At 47.0% G+C, this 22,919-nt stretch overlaps 1 protein-coding gene across 1 annotated transcript in view; it reads left to right on the top strand.

Moving 5' to 3' along the window:
* GLRA1 (glycine receptor alpha 1) overlaps positions 1–20,737 on the top strand; it is a 35,150-nt gene extending 14,413 nt beyond the window's left edge. Inside the window, exons 2-9 of the mRNA XM_031055270.1 lie at positions 68–198; positions 4,271–4,338; positions 13,046–13,269; positions 14,719–14,801; positions 15,442–15,579; positions 16,306–16,520; positions 17,106–17,252; positions 20,447–20,737. Of these exons, the coding sequence (XP_030911130.1) occupies positions 68–198; positions 4,271–4,338; positions 13,046–13,269; positions 14,719–14,801; positions 15,442–15,579; positions 16,306–16,520; positions 17,106–17,252; positions 20,447–20,737 (1,297 nt within the window). The remainder of the gene's footprint in view (positions 1–67; positions 199–4,270; positions 4,339–13,045; positions 13,270–14,718; positions 14,802–15,441; positions 15,580–16,305; positions 16,521–17,105; positions 17,253–20,446) is intronic.
* The last annotated feature ends 2,182 nt before the right edge of the window (positions 20,738–22,919 follow it).

The raw sequence follows: 22,919 nt of genomic DNA, 5'->3' as shown, positions 1-22,919 counted from the left end.
CTGCTCCCCAAGCCCTCCCCAGCATGGGATACACACTGAAACCTCCTCTTTATTTCTACTTGCACAGCCTGGCAGCCTCCAAGGAAGCTGAAGCAGCAGCTCGATCTGCCCCCAAACCCATGTCTCCTTCTGACTTCTTGGACAAGCTGATGGGGAGAACTTCAGGATATGATGCCAGGATCAGACCAAATTTTAAAGGTATGCAAAAAAAACCCAGCTTTTTCTCATTTTGGCACTGAAAACTGCATCCAATCCTCATTAATATCTTCCTAATGCTGTATGAAATATAAATATTTATGTTCTTACCAAGTATGTATTATAAGGCTATTTGGTACATGGATCCCTGTAGATTTCTGGAAAGACATCAACAAATGTCTGCTTAGAGTGGAAATAACCTTGTAAGAACTTCACATACAGTAAACATAGGGCCCCCCAATCCCTGCTTGGATCAGGGAATCTCAATGCATCAATCTCAATATAGCGATCAAGGATCCTATCGAACCAAGCAGTGACTGGCAGGGAGCTGAACTTCTTTAGAGGTAAAGATAAAATCCCCAACTTTGCTTTCCCCTGGAGTCACTGCCCACAGCACCCACCAATGGCAGGCAATGCTCCCCCCTTACAGCCACTGCAGCCTCTCCCATCAGCTCCAGAGAAACCCCACAAGATGCCAGGGCAGCCCAAACCTACCCCTGTCCCCACAGTAAAGGGGCTCTTCAGCCCAGCACTGCTCTGTGCTCCCCACCCAAACTCCCAGTCTGCCCCATATTCCATGGCAGCCAAGCAGAACTGAATCAAGCCCTGGCAGAGGCAACAAAACCTCTTTTCTCCTCAAAACACTTCTAGCAAGTCTGGGGTCTTCTAGCAAGTGTGGGGTTTCTGGACGGCTTTTTCAACCTGGTCTAATGGAAGATGTCCCTGCACATGGCAGAGAGGATGGAACTGAAGGGTCTTTAAGGGCTCTTCCAATTCAAACCATTCTATGATTTTTTGTTTTCCTTTCTTTTTAACTGAGCTCACTTTCCCAGGGGCTCCTTGGCCCCAGATCACACCCAGAGATAAAGCAGAACCTGCTCCTCTCAGCCACTGCTCATCTCCAAAGCTCTTTTTATTCACTTCTTTTGTTTCCTGCAACCCGTTCCCTCTCCCCTGGAGCCACTGGCAGGGCTGACAGGATTCCCAGGACCCATTAATCACTGGTGACAGCATCTGGCACCCAGCTTTGAACAATAAACTCTGTGCTGGGCTTTTAAACCCAAAGAAAGGTGGGAACCCTGTGTCCCAGTAACCAACCAGGCAACAGAGGACACTGCTGCTCTTATCCAAATGACAAGGAGTTAAAATACCACCCTGTAAACCTGCCTACCTCTAAATTATGCACACACACAAATTAAACTTTAATATTTAATGAAATGTATACATTCACTTCCTGCTGAATGCAGCTGTATTGCATTTTATTTGAGATAATTTAATTTCAGTTTTATTTCAATGAACTACACCTTCCCCTCAGGGCAGTTTTGCTGGCTTAGCCTCCCACACATAAATCAGGCTCCAATTTATATGGGAGGCATAGGAGGTGTTTTACAGAGCTTGGGGTTGTAGCTCTCAAAGCACATCATTTAAATTAACTGCAGTAACTCATAAGGACATTTTAATTGCTTAGATCTAAATGAAAATAATGCTGAAGATCCATATCAGATTGATTTTTGGGGAGGGGAAGATTAACAAAAAGAAGATTGCAGCTTTTCTGTAAATGCTGTAAAGTCTGGACTTAGCTGTGGATTCACATTCTGAGAACAAATAAGTGGTATTTGGGTTTTCAGCTGGAGGATGAAGTCAGGAGCTCCAGCAGGGACAGAGAGGAGCCTGGCAGGGACCTCTCACCCAGGCTGTGCCCTCATCCCTTCTGCTGGAAAACTCCATTCCTCCACAGCTGCATCCCTGCAGAGAGGAGGAATAATTCAGTGGCAGGCAGGGAATTTTCTAGAGCCTCTCACAAGCTAAAAAATACCAAAAAAATCACCAAATCCTGCAGGGAGCTCATGGCTCACCTTGGACACACTGAGAAGAGCTCAGTGCCTCAACAAGAGCTGGGCTGCCCCAAGGAGCCTTCACATGCGCCCACCCCACCCTCAGCTTCATGTCAGCACTGGATCAGGAGCAGGGGAACAAAATATTCCACACCTGTCAGAGTCAGGAGCATGTGCAGTCATCCAGGGGATCAGCTCAGTGTTTTCCTTGTACTGTGCCCTTTGGGAGGGGAATCAACTCTTCAAGGACCTTTTATGTGGTTTGTGAATGGATCCAGAACAGAAAAACATTGCCCCTGAGCTCAACAGAAGGGATGAAACCAGTACTAAAGCCTGGTAACTGTGTGCTTTCAGCTTATGGATAAACTTCTGCATAAGAGGGGTTGGTGAAAGTGGAGGAAAAAAAAACATTTAATTTTTGTGTCTGGTTGCTCAAGCCATGCCAGTGTTTAACAGCCTGGAGAAAGCTGCACAGACTGGGCAGTGTGAGATGCTGCTGAGCTGGCAGCGCTTGTCTGGGGGCTGGTTAGGCACAGCCTGCTCACATTGCCTGGGACTCACACCAAGAGAACCCCAGCAGAGAGCATCACGGCAGGGACAGGCACAAACTTCCAGAGGAGGCCAAGGCAGGAGAGGAGGAAAGAAATGAAGAGGAGAAAACAAAGCTCCAAATGTTCCTCAGCAATCAGGAAAATCCATTAATTTCCACACAGGAGGAAGTTTGCACTGATTAGAGGCACAAGGCTCTCTTTAAAGCCATTCCTCCCCCCCAGTATTTCATGCTGCAGCAACTGCCAGACTGCAGATGTGACCTTAACAGGAACATCACTCCCCCAGCAGGCTGAGCCACCAGGCAGTGTTTGAAATGCAGACACCATCCCTGATTCCATAAAAAATGGGGGAATAATCTGAAAATCCACACTCTATACTGCCACAGGTCTTATCTTTCCAGAAGCATCTGTCACAGGGATGATGTGGGATTAACTCCGGTGTAAAAGGGGACCTTGTTCCCTGGGGCAGTGGCTCTGCTCTCTGCCTTTCCCCACCACATCCTGGCAGTGCCCACAGCAGCCTTTGGCAGCCCCCAGAGCAGAAGCCCCTTTTGCTTCAGCTTTCTACAAAAAAAATCATCTCATTATGTGTGAGCAAGCCACAGGTTTGCCAGGCACCAGGTATGCCCTGGCTCCAAAATATTCCCCAGCATTTTGATTTGTGTGGAACTGCAGCTCTTGGCATCTCCCTCTGTGGAAATGCAGCATTTCCACCTCAGATTTTCCAGGCAATGTTATGAAACACTTCCAGTCACTCCTTTGGGCCACACAAACAGACTGACCCCCATGCCCTCAAACCACAATCTTGCCATCCCTTAACCCTCACCCCTTTCCTTTGGTGACCCCTTAACTTCTCCAGTACAAGCAGGGTAAGCACAGCTTTGGTCTGAAAGCAAACCCAGCCCAGGAGAGGCATGGCCCAGAGAGCAGGATTACCTCCTGCCCAAACAGGACAGCCAGAGAACTCCTGCTGGCAGAGCCCTGAATTCTCCTACCCAGCTGTGAGCCCTGGATCCGGATCACCACCTGGGGTTTGGGGTTTATGGGCAGTTCTGCTTGGAAACACCAACACAAGAAACAGGTACTGGAACAGCTGAAAAGGAGATCTCAGGTCACTGGAAATGTCTTTGGGATTTGTAAGCTGGGATTCACCCTGCTGAGCAGCCAGGCCCTCCCTGCTGTTTGAGGATGCAGAGGGTCAAGCAGGCAGTGTCAACCCAACACCATCATCATCATTTGGGGTATTTGCTGCTACAGCTCACCCTGCTGCACTGGCTTTGAGGGGAGCACTTCATCCTAGCTCAGGAACAGTGACTGTTTCATAAGTACAGCTCTAAATAAAAGTCAGTTATCTCTCAGCTCCTTTCTGGGATACTTTGATATCACATTCAAGGTGAAATTACTACCCATGTAGCCAGCTCAAGACACCTAGAAACTGTCCTGGCTGGCTCTGAGCTATTCCTGTTCATTTGAGCAGAGATCTGTAAACACAGCCAAAGAGGGGAACAGAGGCAGAGCCTGAGCCCTGCCCGGTGTCAAACTGGCATCAGAACCCAGACTGGACCTGGCTGGGTCACCCAGGCCTTCCTGCCCTGCTCACCCCATTCCCACAGCAGGTTTTAACTCCAGACTGGAAATCCTTTGTTCCACAAGCACTGAACTGCTGTTCAATGTGTGTTTGTCATGCAGGCCCTCCAGTGAACGTCAGCTGCAACATTTTCATCAACAGCTTTGGTTCGATTGCAGAAACAACGATGGTAAGTAAAAATCACAGCACAGCTGCTCAGCTGCTGCCTCTGCCTCACTGCACCCACAGAAAATGCAGCATCACCCTCCTCCTCAGAGGGACCAGGGGAAAACACTCAGTGCTCCCAAGCTTGCTCAAAGTTTGAGTAAATTAATGGTCCACAAGACCCATTTCATGTAGCTGAAGATCACAGAGTCTCCATCTGCATTTTATAAAAACACCCCATGAGAAAAGGACAAGGGTCAGAAAGGAAAACAAATATTTTTCTGAAGATTTGCCTGAGGCTTCAAGCTCAGCCACAGTTACAGATACTTTGTGTTTAAGTGGGCATAAATCCAAAATTAATCTGGATTCAAAGAGAAGGGAAATCAGCTGAACTCAAATTCAGCTTGCACCAGGATTTCAGATTCCCAAAGACTAAGAGAATAATTAAAGATTACAATGATTGCTTTCTTGGAGACATTTCTGGTAGACAATGATCTTTAGTAGGAAATCAAAACCAATATTTCTGAGTTAAGGCTCACTTCATACAAAATTAGTGAGCATGGCTAAAGGCTGTATCTAATTGGCAAGGCACTAGGAGCAGAGGATCACTAGAACAGGAGATAATTGCTCCATCTGAAAACTATTAGAGATTGGTTGTGACATAACCAGTGAACAGCAAAGGAAAACTCTGGAGGTACTGTGCCTTACTGCTGTGCTAATTAAAGATAATCCAGAAATGTGGTGTTTAATTACCCTCTGGTAATTCTTTTTCTAGAAAGATGCTGAATGAAGAATGCCAAGCTCCAGCTTCAGGCATTCTGTGCATTCAGGCAGGAAGTTTTAGGCTTGGCATGGAGATCACACCCCTTGACTTGAACAAATTGCTTGGCATGCACAGACTGTCAGAGGACAGCCACAGCTCAGGTTCTAAGTCTCTTCTGACACTACATCATTCTGCTGGAAATATTTGGGTTGGGATGGTTAAGTTCTGGTAGTGGAGGAGAAAACAAAAGCTGTTATTCTGTCCAAGCACAAGGAAACAGATTTCCTACCTGGCCTGCAGAATTTGTCAGGGCTCACAGGTGGGGAGTGTAGCATGGATTCATTTGTATAGAAAGGAAAAGAGGAAGAACTGCCACTGAAATGCACATCTGTTCCTAATTTACTGTTTATTGGTTACCTCCTTTGGCCTCACAGGCAATAAATGCTGTTCCTGCACACCAGCCCAGAGTGCACGGGAGCAGGACAAGCCCACAAAGGATCTGGGCAATGCACAGAGCACATTCCACTGAAGCGTTTTCCAGTGCATCTGTCCCACACTGAGAGATGCACTGGAGCAGCCAGAGATGCCACATGATCCCTGTGAGCAGGATGCCCCATAAAATTAGCACAGACTAGCACAAGAGAGATGCAGTTCACCTCCAAGACACGCTGCAGGGGCTTGCTATCATCTCCAGATGCCACTCATTTCATAGGCAATCTTCCATGGGAAAAAAAAATCCCCATGGGAGCCCGAGAACACCCTGTGGGCACATTGCTTTGTCTGGAAATATCCAAGGCAGCTCTGACAAGGCAGCCCAGATGTCAGGCTGACACAGCAGCACAGCCTGAGCTAATGCTCTCGTGTGGGAGCAGCAGCTCTGCTTGTAAACACCAACAGCAACACAAGGAACACAGGTACTGGAACAGCTGAAAAGGAGATCTCAGCAAGCTGGAGAGGTCCTGGGGATTTGGAACCTGGGATTTGCTCTGCAGAGCAGCCAGTCCCTCCCTGCTCTTTGAGGATGCAGCAGGACAAACAGGCAGTGCCTGCTCCCCAACAGCTTCTGGGAAGAACAGACTGTCCTGCCTTGAAACCATTTTGAATTCAAACAAGTGGTCAAACATCAGAGAAAGGGGTGGCAACTTGAAAATGGAGAGGGGCAAATCAGTGTTTTACCAGAAAGAAAGCCATAGCCTATCACTGACCCCTGGGACTGATGATGGCAAAACTCCCCCAGCTGCTTCACTGGCCAAAAGGAGACAGAAAATTATGTTTTAAACCCCCATCATTAGGCACTCTAAGCCTGGTCAGGTTCAGGTCTGAGTGCTCCATCACCTTATATTTCATCCCTATTACACTATGACCTGCAGGAGAAGTCACAGGGTTTTTTGGGTACCTCACATACACTTAGAGAAGGCTTTAAAATATCTCCTGCCTGAATATCACAGATCAGTGTAAACCATGAGCTCACCATGCAGAGGATTAGAGAAATTAGAGGGAGAGTGCTCACTTATGTCTTGAGGCCTCATGGAGGATAGAGGAAGAGGAGAAAATACAGAAAAATAGGAAAAAAACCCACATATTTGATGTAGATGGCTGGATCTGCGAACCTCAGAAGGAAAGAAAATGAGCTGCAGCCAAGAGAAGGCACAAACTCCCCAGAATGGGCAGAAAGCTGCTACCTGACCCACAAAGGCTCAAAATGAACAGGGCAAGAAATGGAGATCTGAAAACTGCTGCAAGATTAGGGGGAATTTAACAGAAATTAAAAGGCAAAGTCATCCACCAAAATGAATTCCTAAGGCAGAGCTGATTTAGAGCAAGGGAAGTGAAGGAACTCCTTTAAGCATCCCGCAGACCCAACATAAAAGCCTCTAGTGGTGCACATAACTGATGGGACATTTATGTTGGACTGCAGCTCAGAGCTTGTATCCAGCCCCACTTGCCTGGAGCTCTGGGGACAAGGGAGGCTGAGACTGGGAGCACATCCCTGGTTGTGCTCCAGAGGGAGGGAGAGAACCAACCCCAACAGCCAGAGCATCACGGCAACAGTGCATCCAACAGCAAGGGATTCCCAAGGACAAGTGCAAGGTGCAGCCACTCTCTGCAATTATTATTATGACAAACACCAAACAACCCCCAAACACAAGCTCTTAAATCCCTTTTTGCTGTTCAAAAGCATAAACAACTCCCCAGCCACACCAGACTGTGAAACCTATAGCAAGTGTAGAAATTCCTCATTCCAAATAAACAGAAGTGAAGCACCTTGGGAACAGGTCTTGGGTTTTAACTGAATAAACTGCACCAGCTTTGGCTTTTTTTGTGGGGTATGAGGCAACTGATAGGATTATCTGAGCATTTCATTAACAAATTCCCTGCTCTATGAAATTAAGAGATGTCCTTGCTCACTCTTCCAGTGGAAGCTCCAGTTTTGTGGCCTTCCTCTGGCTTTTTATACACAGTGGAGGCACAAGGAGAAGAAGGAATACATTTTTATATCATCACCTAGCAATGCTAGCAGCTGGACTCAGGAAGAGCTTTTCTAGACTCTTCTTTTAAAAAGGACCCACACACAGCAAAGAGACTGAAAAAGAAAGAAAAATCACAGAAGAGCCAGCGCAGCCTCTGTTAGGCACAGTGTAAATATGCAAATTCATTTTTGCTGCTTTCATGCCATAGTTATCTCATCTGAAAAGAGCAAAGCAAATGTGACCTTCCAGCCAGCTGCAGCACAGCCACAACTGAGCTCCCAGCATCTCCTGGGGACAGGAGAAGCTGGAGGCTGCAACTGTCCAAATGCTAAATGCTTGTTCAGAGACATCTGCACATGAGATTCCCAACAAGAAAACAAAGCATCCTGCAAAGCAGAGCAAGAAATTCAATCCAGACTCACAAACCCCAGTACAGCAGAGATTCCGATGAAGAACTTGGGTCCCACATTTAATACTGGTCCCACCCACTCCAAAATCAGCAAAAGATATGAGTTTCAATGCACAAAGCCCATAGCAGAAGTTAGGTTTTGAGCAAAATTTCCTTCCGTCAGTCATTCTTAAACCCAACCATCAGTCCCACAGAGATGATAAGCACCTAACAAGTCACAAAACACAAAATGAAAAGGTTTTCACAGCTACTCACAGCCTGCTGCCATCTCAGTGTCAGACCCGCAGTGTTCCAGCTGTCCATGATTGGAGTTTGTCTGTGCACTAATGGAGATAGGAGGGGGAAAAGAAAAAACAAAAAGAACCCATGAAATAGGACTGTACAACTCAAATACAAGGGCACAAAACCTCCTCCAGCTGAAAAACAAGACTTCAGTACTAAATATCTACATTTGCAATTCTGGATGGTGGCTGCAGCTCACATCCCAGCAGTTCTACTAGCTCAGAGAGATATACAATCCCCACTTTTTGGAGGAAGACACAGAAAAACCTTCCTTTTGTGGGTTCCAGCATAAAAATGCCCACACTTATTAAGGACCAGGGTACTGCTCCCACCCCTCACCAGGTGCTTGCCCTTCCCTGATACAGACTCCTTCTCCCCTAGCCCAGGTACAGCTTCACACAGGCTTCAGATTGGCTACTTGGCTATTAAACCTTCTTAGGGCTGCTCCTTGGTGGTTTTGCAGTCTGTTGTAGCGCTTCTTGACAAGGCAGGTTGCCTTTAAAGCGTTTATTCATTCCCATCCTAGAGAATTAACTCAATGCCAACAAAGCCCCTCGTGCTCTGGTGGGGTCCCAGAATCCCCTTCTGAAGGAGATCAGTCCCTACCCTGTTTTTTCCACCAGGAAAATGTCAATTTATCAAAGGGGAAATCTCTCCCCAAAAGTGTTCAGTGCAGAGGCTGCTCTGACAGGGCCCCTGAGTCAGGAGGGAAAACCTAAGGAGTGTCCTGAGGCGCTCCATCCCTTCTGCCCAGCACTGCCTCCAGCCTCCTCTGCTTTCAGCAGAGATGTCAAGGCTGTGGGATCCTGGCAAGGGAAGGTCTCAAATGATCTTCTGTTTCCTTGTCTCCTTGCGAGGTCACCAAGCAGAATTTCATTTCAGCATTACCAAATTGAGCTACTTTGATCACTCCAGTTATTCTCTTCCTGCCTTGTGTCATTTCCCTCTTGGGAGTAAAATGCCTTTGTGCCAGATTGCAAAGCTCCTGAATGCCTTCACTGCACAGAGTTGCTGCTCCCCTCTCCCAAGCCAGCCAGAGGAGCAGGCTGCACAAGATAATCAATGCCTGGATGTGATGGGCACACAAATGAGCAATGTGAGGGATAAGAAGGATATGGAGAAAGAGATTTTTACTTTTTTTTTTGCTAAGTTTGCAGCCCCAGTCAAACATCTTTCTTTGCTTGAAAGTTCACATCAGAAATTGGCCAATGCTGTCCATCATTTAGGAATAACTGTGAACTTCTTGGGGATGCTAATTAAGATCTCCTATACAGCATCCAGGAGAAATGCTGCATATCTCCAGGTAGCCAAGGAATGAGTGCTGCTTGGCTCATCACCTCCCAGCCTGACTGCAATGCTGAGGACAAAGCTTCCAGCACAGAGGATGCTCGGCTGGTACAGAGCACTGTAACCCTTCTCTTAGCCTGTGTCACAGCACAGACATTCCCTGACTGCCCTGCATGCCTTCTGCTGCCTCCCCAGGCAGTGCCATGTCCAGTTTGCAGTCACAGTGCTTGGTTTTACATTGATGTTCAAATGAGGCTCGACACAAGGAACATAAAAGGCTGCTCAGAGCCTTCAACACTGCAGTGCAATGACATAAGGGCAAAGGCATCTGGGAGACAACCACGTTCTCAGTGAGCAGGCCAGGACTGTGGAGTAAACTCCCTGAGTAGGAAGATCTGCATAAATGCACGCACAGAGGTAAAATATTAATGCCCTGAAATGGCAAAGCCAGAGAACTGCATGCAGTGCATGTTTCATATTTCTTTGTCCTTGCCCTTTTTATGTCACAACCTAAATGCCTTGTTTTCTGTATTCCAAAACAAAAAATACCCACAGCAAACACTTGTCTCCAAAGGAAGAGCACAGAGTAACACAAACCAGAGTTACTCCCCACACTGCTGCACATCCCTGGGGTGGAGGTGGTGCAGTTTCTCCCACCACACATTCACACGGTGCCCCTGGACTGTTCTCAGCAGGACATGGGGACAGGACACTGTCACTCTAGAGGTGAGTTAGGAGGGGCCTTCTCACAGCCACCCACTGTGAGAAGTTATTTTCATTTGGCCCACAAGTGTTTAATTAATGTGCTTCCTCATGGTTACAAAGACTGTGGATATCATTCTGCCTGTGGTCTGTTCCTGTGGTAGCAACACAAACCATTCAGCACCTCCTGTCCCACCCTTTCCTGTCCTTTTGGCAAGTTTTGGAGCTGAAGCAGTGAATTTACTCCATCAACAAAGCTTACCCGCAGTAACTCAGGCTGTTGCAGGGAATTTGGCTCCATTCCCTCCCCCCTTCTCCATCAGGCAGAGCACACTTCTGGGCAGCTACCACTGAAGTTTCTTCCAAACATGAGTTTAATTTGTGTTGTACATGACAGAAGTCCCAAACTGGAGCTGACCTGCTCGCATCCAGCTTATTTGTAGCTGAATAAGCAAAACAACCTTTTGCTTTCTACCTATTAGGTCAGTGACATTGATTTCCCCTGACTGTAATGGCTGCAGATCTTGATGCACAGAAAAGGGAGAATTGAAAATATACAAGTAGCTCTGGGAGCTGCTGCCTGCTGTGGAAAGTGGGAATTCATGGTTCCTTTCCTTTTCCAGGCTTGTGTGATGGGCTGGCCCTGCACTGAGACCCTGGTCCCCAGCTGTCCCCAGCTATTCACTTTTCCTCCAGACACATAATCCAGGGTCGACAGAGATGAATAATTAAGTCAGAGGGATGCAGTGAAGGTGACACTTGGAATATCAGCAGAAGGAATGAGTGTTGCAACTCTTTTTTGTGTTCAGAGGTCTGCTCCTTTTAGCGTCAAGTCCGTGGTTCATTTGCTGTTGTCACAATCATTAATGTCATTAGCAGCTCCTGTGCTCTGAGGGTGCAGATGGCACCAAGTGGCCTGAAACAGACTCCAGACCATGTGCTTGGCTAGGAAGTGCCTTGTCCAAAACACAGAGCACCCCACACAATCCTCTTATGGGAATATACCACGTGGGACTCCATTTTCTTCATATGGAAAAAGGCTATTCCTTACTCAAATAACTCCTTTTTATACAGTTTCACAGACAGTGTGCGACTCCAATTGGTCAGTAGTCTTCTTGCCAATTACTTTTATTGGTTAGTAACAAGTTGTTATCCTGTATTCATTGGTCACTCAAACTCTCAGTGTCTACATGCAGGGACAGTTTTTTGTGAGAGGTAGTTTTTATTTTTCTATCTAAAGGTGCACAAACAGTTTATACAGGTGCTGGTTGTTTTTACCCAGGAATAGATTATGTTAACAAACTGCTCCCACCAGGATTGCTTTCACGTGAGACCTTGCAAAGTGCTGGCTTTGACAAGGCCAGCCATTGATTCCAGGAGAGCAGGCTTGATTTTATGAAGCCTTCCTTTATGATTTTCCTACCTTACTGCAACATCCTCTCCCAACCCTCCAGTGCCACTGGACACCACGAGAGTTGTGTCATTGTTGACAAGAGGCTGTAGGTTCACAGTCAAGTGAGCTCTTGAGGCAGCAGCATAAGAAAGTCTCTGCTATACAGTCAACTCTCCTGTACAGTCTCTCCTTCAACTGCAGAGCTCTGTGTTCTCCAGATGGAAAGAACAGAGCTGGTGGCAGAGTGAGGGGAGCCTCTCACCAGGTGCCTGCAGCAGGTATCAGACACCAGCAAGCACATCAGACACCCTCCATTAACTGTGTCCTAATAAAAGTCTTCAAAGTACATTTATATTAGAAAGGCAGCAAATAAACCCTTAATCATGACAAGGACTATTCATTTGGACCTGGGCAGTGGAATTGGTTTATTATATGCTGCTCTTCAGACACAGTCTGCCTCTATACTTAGAAAATGTCAATTAATTTATGGTTGTGGAGCTTTCACCCCTCTCCTGATAGCTGGCACATCCTCTCCCCAATTCAATTTGTTGGCTCACTTTCTTATGTGAAAGTCAAAAGAAAAGGAGCATGGGAAGCTGTTGGTCAGACAGGGAGAAGAGAAACTGCCCCTAATTTTCCAGTAGTGTCTGAACTCAGCCTCAGCAGCCAGCCTTGACCTGGGGAACTTAGGGGAGCTGTAAGACTCGTGGTTATGGAGCAAGTATAATTCTGCATAGTGCTGAGGGACTACCTTCAATTAAAGAAGATGGTCACCCTATAAAATCCTTTATGGCAGTTTGACATTAGAGAGGGGAACCCAGAACGCTCAGGATTAGGAGAGCAGACTTCATGCATATCCCTCTTCTGCTCATAAACTCTAACCAAGGGCAGCTGCTCCCATCAGCTCATCTCAGTTATCCTTGCATTAGCAGACACACAGGGAATTTCTCTTTCATGGACAATCTGTCTCCCTGTGCCCTTTCCTTTCCCAGTGCTGGGTGAACTACAGATAGCCACAACATGGGACAGTTCAGCGCTGAAAGAAGCTGGTTTCAGTTTCTTTCCCCACTTACTCCCCTGGAACATCCTCCTGCTGACACTGACCATTCTGCTCTCCACAACTGCTCCTATTCTCTGCAGCCCCAGGGTCCAGACAGAGAGGTCCTGGCCCTTCCCACACAGCTGACAATTGCTGTAACAGAGGGATGCAGGGACAGGCAGCTGCTCATGCTATGCCATAGCTGTAAGCTACAAAGCTAAAAATTAATAACAGTTCCTTGAGGAATAATACCAAAACCACTTGGCATAGCTTTGGAGCCATAGGCCTGGATGTGGTCTGGCTCATTTTAGGATGGTTTTAGTGTGTGCTCCCCATCTGCCAGCACCCTGAGGCTGCCCTGAGCCCTGCTGTGTGTCTGTGTGCAGGATTACAGGGTGAACATCTTCCTGCGGCAGCAGTGGAACGACCCCCGGCTGGCCTACAACGAGTACCCCGATGACTCCCTGGACCTGGACCCCTCCATGCTGGACTCCATCTGGAAGCCTGATTTGTTCTTTGCTAACGAGAAAGGCGCCCATTTCCATGAGATCACCACGGACAACAAGCTGCTGAGGATCTCCCGGAACGGCAACGTCCTCTACAGCATCAGGTGAGGTGACTCCACCAAGGTCATCCAGGCCTTTGGGCATGCTGGTGGAAAAGAGAAATTTAGGGGGTTTTAAGGTGTGAGATCATTCAATTAGCAGTGATGAAGCAATGTGGTTAGAAGGGACCTCTGCTAAAGCATATTGAGACAGAGGATTGGTCTGGGATGGAATTTAACTCATCTTCACCTCTTTCAGTTCAAGGATTTCTGCTTGGAGTAGATTCCTTAACATCCCTTATGTAAAATTACTTCAGATATCTTCTGTTAGTGCAAGCCTAAAACCAGCTGTGCTGTGTGAAAGCCAATAGAAGCTCATGAACACTCTGTTTTCAAAGATGCAGCATTTCCTGATTAAAAAAAAAGTAAAAATCATGGAAAATGCTAAGTAGAGGCCCATGGCTTTGTCTCAGCCTTGTTCCCAGTTATCTTTTTATTGCTAGATCCAAGAATCCATCAGCAAAATTGAACTAACTGCACTGAATTTCCCACAGGAGATCCCTGGTTTTCTAACTGGTTCTTTGCTACTACTAGCAATAATCAAACTCCAGGCAAGGCATTTACAAGAAGGTGGACTTTGTCACATCTTCTGTCCCAACATGCCTCCAAACTCAAGCTGAGAATTTCTAACAACATAAGATTTTAAATTAAAGTATCTTTCCATCCTGATAAGTTTCTTGTAGGCCTGATGATAGAAAAATTCAATTTCTGTCCCCTGGGTAATTCTGCTATTTCTACATCAAGGCAAAAAGCTGAAAACCCTAAACACTTCAGGGAACAGCATTTTCAACATTATCAAACCAAATAACTCAAGTCTAACTATCTGGAGCAAATCATTTAGTATCAGCTTGTTGAAGCAACCAAACATTTTAAGCACAGATCATGGTACAGGGCAGCACAGCAATATAACACAGAAAATGCAGCCTGCACCTAGTGGAAATTGGAGACAGAAATAGAGGTCTCAAGGGCTCTACAGGAATTCAGGAAGGTACAGGAGTTCATATTGGCTTAGCACAAGGCATTTTCCCTGCAGAAAATCCCACTGAAGTATTTCTTTCCCCACACACAAACATATGATCTTTATGAAACTTCTTCGTGATGTTTTTTTCATCACACACAAGTGTTCTGTTCAGAGATTTACAAACAGTGCCAGTCTCTAGAAATGCCTCTGGGGGTTCCAGAGAGTGGGCTTGGGCTTTCTGCTCACCCAGCCTGCTGTGAACCTGAGGCAGGACAGGAACAGCAGCAGAGCTGTTTGTGAGGGAGCTCTGCAATGAAAGGAGCAGCAGGCTCTGCTGGGAATGGGGTTACAGACCCAAATGTTCAGTATTTGTGATGCTGTCCAGCACCAGAGTGAGAGCACAGGCAGGAAGAGGTGGATGATCAGTCATTCCCCCAGCTCAGCCCTCAGCAGTGCCCCTGTTTGCCATTCCCTGTGCTCTCCTCTCTCCTCAGGATCACGCTGACTCTGGCCTGCCCCATGGACCTGAAGAACTTCCCCATGGACGTCCAGACGTGCATCATGCAGCTGGAAAGCTGTGAGTCCTGTGCACATTTCAGAGAGGAGGCAGCCTCCTTTCCCTGCTGCTCTCCCCTGCCCTCTCCCAGCTGCAACCCATCCCCAGCCCAGCCTTCACCGGAGGCTTGCTGGAGAACCTCCTGCTTAGGATTTTCCATTCATTCAGCCCATAGGATGTTTGCTAGAGAAGCCAAACCTCAAAAGATCCCATGTGAGGAGCCCTGGCTTGCTCGTGTTTACATTGGCCTTTCACTTTGCAGGAGAGGTGAAAGTGCTTTCAGCTGCAAGTGGGATTTTTTCTCTCTGGATGAACATCTGCCACTTGTACATGTTGCTTATCCCAAAGGAGGGAAAGATGATGAGCTCCTTCCAGAGAAAGCAGTCGAGTTGGAAACAGTAGAAAACAGTTCAGCAAGCCAAATTCAAGAAAAAAAATGTTATTTATTGCAGAAAATCCATTGCAGCTCCAGTGGAGGTGGTTGCCCTGGCTCTTATCACATGAACAAGCAGTTTTGCCTCAACCCAAATCCCATTCATGACAGCACTGTCAAGGAAGGCCAGGATGCACCCCTGCCTCCAAGGTCCCTTCTGCAACACTGCCCCTTTCCAGATCAGTATTTAATGTGATTCATGTGACATTTGTCCCTTCCTCTCAACAGTTGGCTACACAATGAATGATCTCATATTTGAGTGGCAAGAAAAAGGAGCAGTGCAAGTTGCTGATGGGCTGACACTGCCTCAGTTTATCCTCAAAGAAGAAAAAGACTTAAGATACTGCACGAAGCACTACAACACAGGTCAGTGCTGTTAATCCTTAACTGGTTCAGTAGAGAGGAATTCAGGACTGTGCATTTTTCAGAGTCTCTTGCTCTGTCTGATGGCACTCTGGCCTTGTCCTGCACTTCCAGAGATAACAGACATGTGGAAACATACACAGCAAATGAAAAGCTAATGGACATAAATGTGCAAAACCCTCTTGTCCCCGGTAATATCTGCATCAATTCAAGGGTGTTTGGTTGGGATCTTCTCTCCTAGAACCTTCTTTTGTCTTTGAAATTTAAGTGACAAAGGACATACTGCTAAAGGGCTTTCTTTGCTATATTAATGTTCATAGAATCCATAAAGAATCCATTTGGTAAAGACCATATTGCTCCAACCCCCTGCCATGGGTAGGGACACTTCTCACTATCCCAGGTTGCTCCAAGCTCTGTCCAACATGGCCTTGAACACTTCCAGGGATTGGGCAGCCACAGCTTCTCTGAGTAACCTGTGCCATGGCCTGCCCACCCTCACAAGGAAGAATTTCTTCCTAATATCTAATCTAAACCTTCTCTCTTTCAGTTTGAAGCCACTCCCCTTTGTCCTATCACTACATGCCCTGGGCAACAGCTGTTCATTTCCTCCCCTAACAAGACTCTGGTTTAGGCAACACAAGGAAAAGGAAAATCCCCAGACAGTGGCTGAGAACAGGAGGCTCACTGTGCCTTCCCAACAACCTCCCCTGTATCTCCCATCCTCCTCAGGCAAGTTCACCTGTATAGAAGCTCGTTTCCACCTGGAGAGGCAGATGGGCTACTACTTGATCCAGATGTACATCCCCAGCCTTCTCATTGTCATTCTGTCCTGGATCTCCTTCTGGATCAACATGGATGCTGCACCTGCTCGTGTGGGGCTGGGGATCACCACCGTGCTCACCATGACCACGCAGAGCTCTGGCTCCCGAGCATCACTGCCCAAGGTAGGGAACGCCTTGAACACCAGGGAACTCGTGTCCCTTTTGGGGACAGCACCTAAGGAAATCCCTACACAGATCCTCCTACTGCCTTTGCACAATTCCTGTGTAAGGACAAACAGAGTAAATTCCAGCCCCATCCTGAAAAAATTTTTAATTCTCTATGACTAGCAGGAAAACTTCCCTTAAGATTCAGCACTCACCACAACTCCCAGTAACCAGGAGCTCTGTACTTTACAAACCCCTGCAACAATCACACATGGATGTGTACTTTGCATTTTAGCTTTTTAGTCACTTTACCATCCTACTTTTATAACAGTACTAAATTTCCCTTTAGAAGGGCTTCTGGTATGGTGGATTACTGTTTTCCTTGCATATAAACAATCACAATCAAGGCCTGAATAAATTAAAAGCTGTGGAATCATTGCTACTTAAGAGCCCGTGAGGAGTTTCAGTGACCTGATAACACATTGACATTAAATGAGCACAATTCTGGTATCCAAGAACAGATGTCAGCCACATAAAACACCAAGTAAAAATGCATTTGGGTAAGGAAGCCACCCCATTTCTGTCTCTTTTTCTGACTCCTAGGTGTCCTATGTGAAGGCCATAGACATCTGGATGGCTGTGTGCTTGCTCTTTGTGTTCTCTGCCCTTCTGGAATATGCCGCCGTCAACTTCGTGTCCCGGCAGCACAAAGAGCTGCTCAGGTTCAGAAGGAAGAGGAGGCATCATAAGGTAATACATAAAGCATGCAGGACACAGTGAAATCTGTCCCAGCAGAACACCATTGTCAACTGAACCAAGCCATTAGCCCCCAGGGAGGTCCCCAGTGTCTGGTCAGATATTAAGGAGGCTCACACACCAAAAAGCAGAGCTGCCTCAATGGATTGTGCCTGTTCTATCAGCCTGCTGAGCCCAGGAGTCCAGCAAGCTGGGTTTTGCTAGCTCAGCCAAAAGGGTTGTTCTCAACAGGACAATTGTCACACAGCGATGTTCTGGGGTGAGTTCTCCTTCCAGAAGCTGCAGCCAGGGCTGGGGGAGGCAGGCAGGGAGGTGTGAGGGGTGTCTGTCAGAGAGCAGCACCCCCAACACAACAGCCTGCAGCAGCCCAGAGGTAAGTGACAACTCTTTTGTCTCTGCCATCTCCATGTTCAAAAGCATCTGCTTCTCAGACTGACTGCAAATTCCTCCTGGAAGGAAAGAGCTTTATTCTGAGCCTTAGCCTGCTCCATGCTTACCTGCCGTGGCTGATCCCAATCCCAATCTGAGCATGCACGCAGCACCCCAGCCTGGGCTCCAACAGCAAAGACTTCACCTCAGAGATCACATTAGAAAGAAACATAAAGGTGGCTGTGATCACAAGGCCAAAGGCACTTAAGAATTGTCCCCATGTAACTGGTAGAATCAGGAAAGGGGTTAGCAAAATTTCAGCACCAGGCCTGAGAGAAGAGCATTAAAATGCCCTTGGAAGAGGATTAAAAATAAGTACATTTTCTAGGAGAGGAAAAAACAAAGTCAATTTTGCCAATGCAAATCTCAACCAAGCCTGTAGGTGACTACCAAGGTCTACCTTAAATATTTCTCATAAGTATTTGTCTACTTTCCATGACCCATCCCATCCAGAAACCTTCTCCCATTCCATTGTTTCACTGTCCCAGGCATTAAAAGTCTTTCCCAGGGTCGAACCTGTCCTGCAGCAGTTCACAGTGCATGCTTGCAGAACTGCTACCATTCCAGGAGGAAGTGGGGGCTAAGGAGCAGGAATCCCTGTATTTTTCTAGATTTGTCTCTCTGCTTCAGTCATCCTATCTGCAAAACAGGAGATCATTGTTCATTTGTGGTCAACCCAGTCAGGACCAGGGACTAAAAGTGTTGGACAAATGCAAGAGAAAGAAATAATAGATGAGACTCAGCACCCACTGATTTTGTTTGACCAGAACAGGACTCTGCCATCCCCAAATCAACAAAGTTTTGGTTCAGAAGATGCAGCTGAACAGAGGCAGAGCTAAACCCACCCACATGGATGCCTCCATAGTGCATCTATCTCTTCATCTGGATTCAGGCATCCTGTCTCTGGATCTGTGCTGTTGTACGCAGATCAGTCTGTTGATAAAACAGTAAGAAGAAAAAGAAAGCCGCTAATACACAGACCAGTTTAAGAGATATTTGGAGAGCTGTTCTATTCAACACAAGGCTGTTAGCACAGTCCCTGCTCAATCTCACAGCTATTTAATTGGAACAAAGGATAAATAAAAACACTTGCAAAAGCTAGATGAACAAGGATTGCAGGCTCATCAGAAAACTAAGCTGACTGCTAATACGTAAATGGGCTAATGCAGCTGCCAAAGGCACTAATTGCTCTGTCCTGATGTCCTGACTTGTCTGGGTAGCTCTGACTGGTTTAGGTATGACACACCAGGCAAAAAAAAAGTGAGATGTTGCAGTGGTATGGCCCAGTCTGGTTAATGACACCATCATCAGACCCACATGGAGTGTATTTGGAAACACTTCCCAGGCTGGCAGGCGATCTTTGCCTTTCTCCTTTGGCATGGCACCTTGAAAAAGACACTATTGTCTTCTCTAACCCCAGTACACCACTCACCAAAACAAAGCCACAGTGGCCAAAACAAAGCCACAGCCAGTGGGCCCTCAGCAATGAAAATATTTTAAAAATTCAGGATTGAGTGGTTTAGGTTAAGTCAGACATGTTCCAGGGTTTGTTTGTGCAATGGGAAAAGAGCAGAGGCAGTTTTACCTGAACCCCTGCATTACAGACATGATAAGAAGGTCCATAAGCTCTGAGTATCGCAGAAAACCAGATGTTGATTTTATTTGGGTAACTTTGTTTTGCTCAGATATGGCAGCTCCTCTGTGTCCTGCTCCTCATCCCATGCAGCTGCCCACAGGATGCAGGGGCCATCCAGAAAAGACACTCTTCAAAGGACAGGGCAAGGGGCAGCAGAGCACAGTGGGCAGGCAGCTACAAGGGAGGGGGCTGCTAGGTCAGTGTTGGGGGACACAGCATGGGTCAGCCTCTGTTAATGATTAATTAGTGCCACTGCTCTACAATTAGTCTTGGTGACCTGAAGTCAAGAGACTTCGGATCTCTGACTCTGCCCCTGCAAATCACTGCTTGAATTACTTGGACCAAACTTAGTTTTCCCTGTCATTACATTCCTGTGTTCAATAAAATAGGGCTAAATCATTCTGGGATTCCAGCAAAGCTTTCACCAAAAAAAACCCAAACAGCAAGACCGTTTGCCTTTAGATTACAACTCATATTTTTTTCTCAATACTTAGCATTACCACAAGCAGCCATATCTTACCATTGGCCCACAGAAGAGCACTTCAGTTCCTCACCTAAAAGCTGGTTCCTGGGGATGGCTGTGGGGTGCCGTGGGCAGGCGAGTGAGGGCTGGTTGCACGCTGCCTGCAGAGCTCTTTTCCTGGACAGCTCCTGGCTCCCGCACATCCATGTAACTCTGTAGGAAGCAGCTGCAGCTTTGGCTACATGAGTTACATGGAGCCCACTCCTTCTGGGCAAGCTGAAACTGCACAGGCAAAGCAAAGAAGGTGCTGATAGGAGGTGGGAGGGGGTAGGGAGAGGCAGAAGCAAAACAGGGGATGCAATTGGAAAAATGAGAGCAGTGCCACAAACCTTTCAATAGGTCAAAGACCTCGACAGGGTGGAAGTCAGTCCTGTTCTCCATGGGGTGCCTGGATCCCCTGATTTGCATCTGTGCATCACACAGCTGGCACCCCTCTATAAGGCTGATCTCCCAAGAGCAGGGGGTTTGCCCAAGGGTGCCAGGGCTCGGTGGGAGCATCTTTCCCGTGTAGAGCAGGACGCTGTCAGCGGAGAGCCTTATAGCGAGGGTGCACTGTCTATATCTCATTTTAAGTAGAGTCCCATGCTCAATCTGTTCCAGGAGGACGAAGCTGGTGAAGGCAGGTTCAACTTCACCGCCTACGGGATGGGGCCAGCTTGCCTGCAAGCCAAGGATGGCATCTCTGTCAAGGGAGCCAACAACAACAACACGGCCAACCCGGTGCCGCCACCGTCCCGCTCGCCCGAAGAAATGAGGAAGCTCTTCATCCAGAGAGCCAAGAAAATCGACAAGATCTCCCGCATCGGCTTCCCCATGGCCTTCCTCATCTTCAACATCTTCTACTGGATCATCTACAAGATAGTCCGCAGAGAGGACGTGCACAACCAGTGAGGGGAGGGGAGCAGCCGGGAGGGAGCGAGCAATCCTTTATATATGTGCAATAGCAATGCAGCAATGCATGAATTTAAGAATGCGGCAATATCTACTTAAAAAAACAAAAAAAAAAAACCAAAAAAAAAGGGAGGGGGGCTGGGAGGGACTTTTAATCATGTGAACTGAGGGTGTCTGGCACAGGGAGGAGAAAAGAAGCATTGATCTGGGGAGTGCAGGGTGGGAGTTAGTTTTACAGCATAGGAAGATGTGGATTGCTCCAGCAATCCAAGCAGTGTAATATAGTAATATATATTCATGCTTAATTATAATGCAAAAAGAAAACAAAACAAAAAAAAAGACCAACAAAAAAAAATCCTTTTTTTAGCCTATTAACAGCTTAGATTCTCAAGTCACTGGAATGATTCATGATTCCATGTGCAGAAACTACTGCAATTACGCTTTATCTGACTTTTGCTATAGAAAGGCCATTCCAGTCAAGCACGTGGGGGGAAAAAGCCCTAACAAAAGGGGAAAAACACCTCAAGAAAATAATTCTGTGCTTCTCTAGGTTTTGCACTTTGAAAACTGGATAGATGGGGAAATCTAAGAAAGAGGCTGTGGACTGCTGTTTATTTTATATATTTACTTTTTTTAGTCATGGGTTTGCCGATCAAACACTTTGTGACTTTTGCACAGAGGAAAGCAAACACATTATCTCTCTCATCCCCACCAGAGAGCATCCAAAGGAAACCCGAGAAGGACATCAGGGCCTTCATCAGAAATCACAGGTACCTTCTGTCCTTTTAAACAGCCTGGCAGGATTCAAGTCCCAGGAGGCAGAAATATTCTTCAGAGTACTAGAAATTATGAAGGATTTTTAAAATAGCTTTTTTGTTTGTTTGTTCTTTTTTTTTTTCCAAACCCCTTTCTGCCATGTTTGTTTACAATGGGGGGATGGAAGCAATTGTATTTAAAATATAGAGAAAACAGGCATCTTGATGCCTTGTTTTGACAGGACCGGGCGTGTGGCAATACTGTCAGTAAGGGGGGTGGGGGGCAGGTGTGTACAGAGAGAGCAGCTTTTATTTTCTGACATTTCATAGCAGTTATATTAATAGTGAAGCTGGGCCAATGGACCCAAAATTCTATTTTTGTATCTATTTTGGTGCTGCATTTTACCTTGAACACGGATGGGAAGATGGAGCAGGCTGCTTTGCCCCTCTCTGCTGCCTGGCAGAGAGATGGGGGAGGCTGGCACAGCTTGGTGGGGATGGGGACAGGGGGGAGGGAGGTGGGAAGGGGTGAGCAAAGGGGTTTCTCTTTGCCCAAGAGGTAGCACAGGTTGGCATTGGTGTTTGGGGTGGGGAGAAATGTGCCAAGCACCTCTAGGGTGTTACTTGAAAGCCTGGCTTGGGGTCTGTGGGCAAGCCAAGGGCTTGGTGTCCCACTTGTCCCTCTGGGCCCCTGGGTGTGAGCTGGCTGCAGCACCCAGGGTGACTCTGTTGTGTTCGTTTGCACTTTAGGGAGAGAGGTGAAAGAGGGCACCAAGGAAGAGACAATCAGTCTGCACTGAAGCACTTGGGGTCAGCTCTGGGTTAGGCACCAAAAGAAGGCAGAGAGAAAAGTGGCACCCACAGCTTGCATCCACCCTCCTCTCTCTACTGGTCAGGATGGGAGCAGGGCTGAGCTGGGCTGGGGGTCTGCTGTGGGAGCACACAGCTCCCTCCTGCAGAGGCTGGAATAGCTCACAGCAAAGTGCCCTGGGGCACTGCCAGGTCCAGCCTGGCCCAGACCAACAGCACCCAAGCCTAGGATGGGAGGTTGAAGTCATGCTTAGCCATGGGTGTCACAGCCAGCACAGAAAGAAGCAGGTGAGAGGACAAGGGAACCTGGGATCTGTCCTGTGCAGGGATAATGCCAGGAGGAGAAACCCCAGAGAAAACACCAGGGCTTGCTGTGGCTGAGTAGAGGGACATCCATCTCCAAGGCTGCCATTCAGCACCTTTCACCAGCACTAAAACCACTTTAGTTTAAGAGAAAAAAATTTTAAAAAAATAGGGAAAAAAAAGAAAGGAAGAAAGGACAAAAATAGAAAGAGCTAAAAAGGGAGAAAAAAAGATAAAAACCACAGCAGTCACTGTGTGGACTAGGGCAAATATTTTGGCAAAGGCCACCCAGTTTTCTGAATCCCTTCGTACTG

This window comes from Geospiza fortis, unplaced genomic scaffold (genome assembly GCF_000277835.1).
Source record: "Geospiza fortis unplaced genomic scaffold, GeoFor_1.0 scaffold55, whole genome shotgun sequence".
Classification (NCBI taxonomy): Eukaryota; Metazoa; Chordata; class Aves; order Passeriformes; family Thraupidae; genus Geospiza; species Geospiza fortis.
Note: the sequence above shows the minus strand (reverse complement) of the source record. Positions and strands in the feature narration are given on the sequence as shown.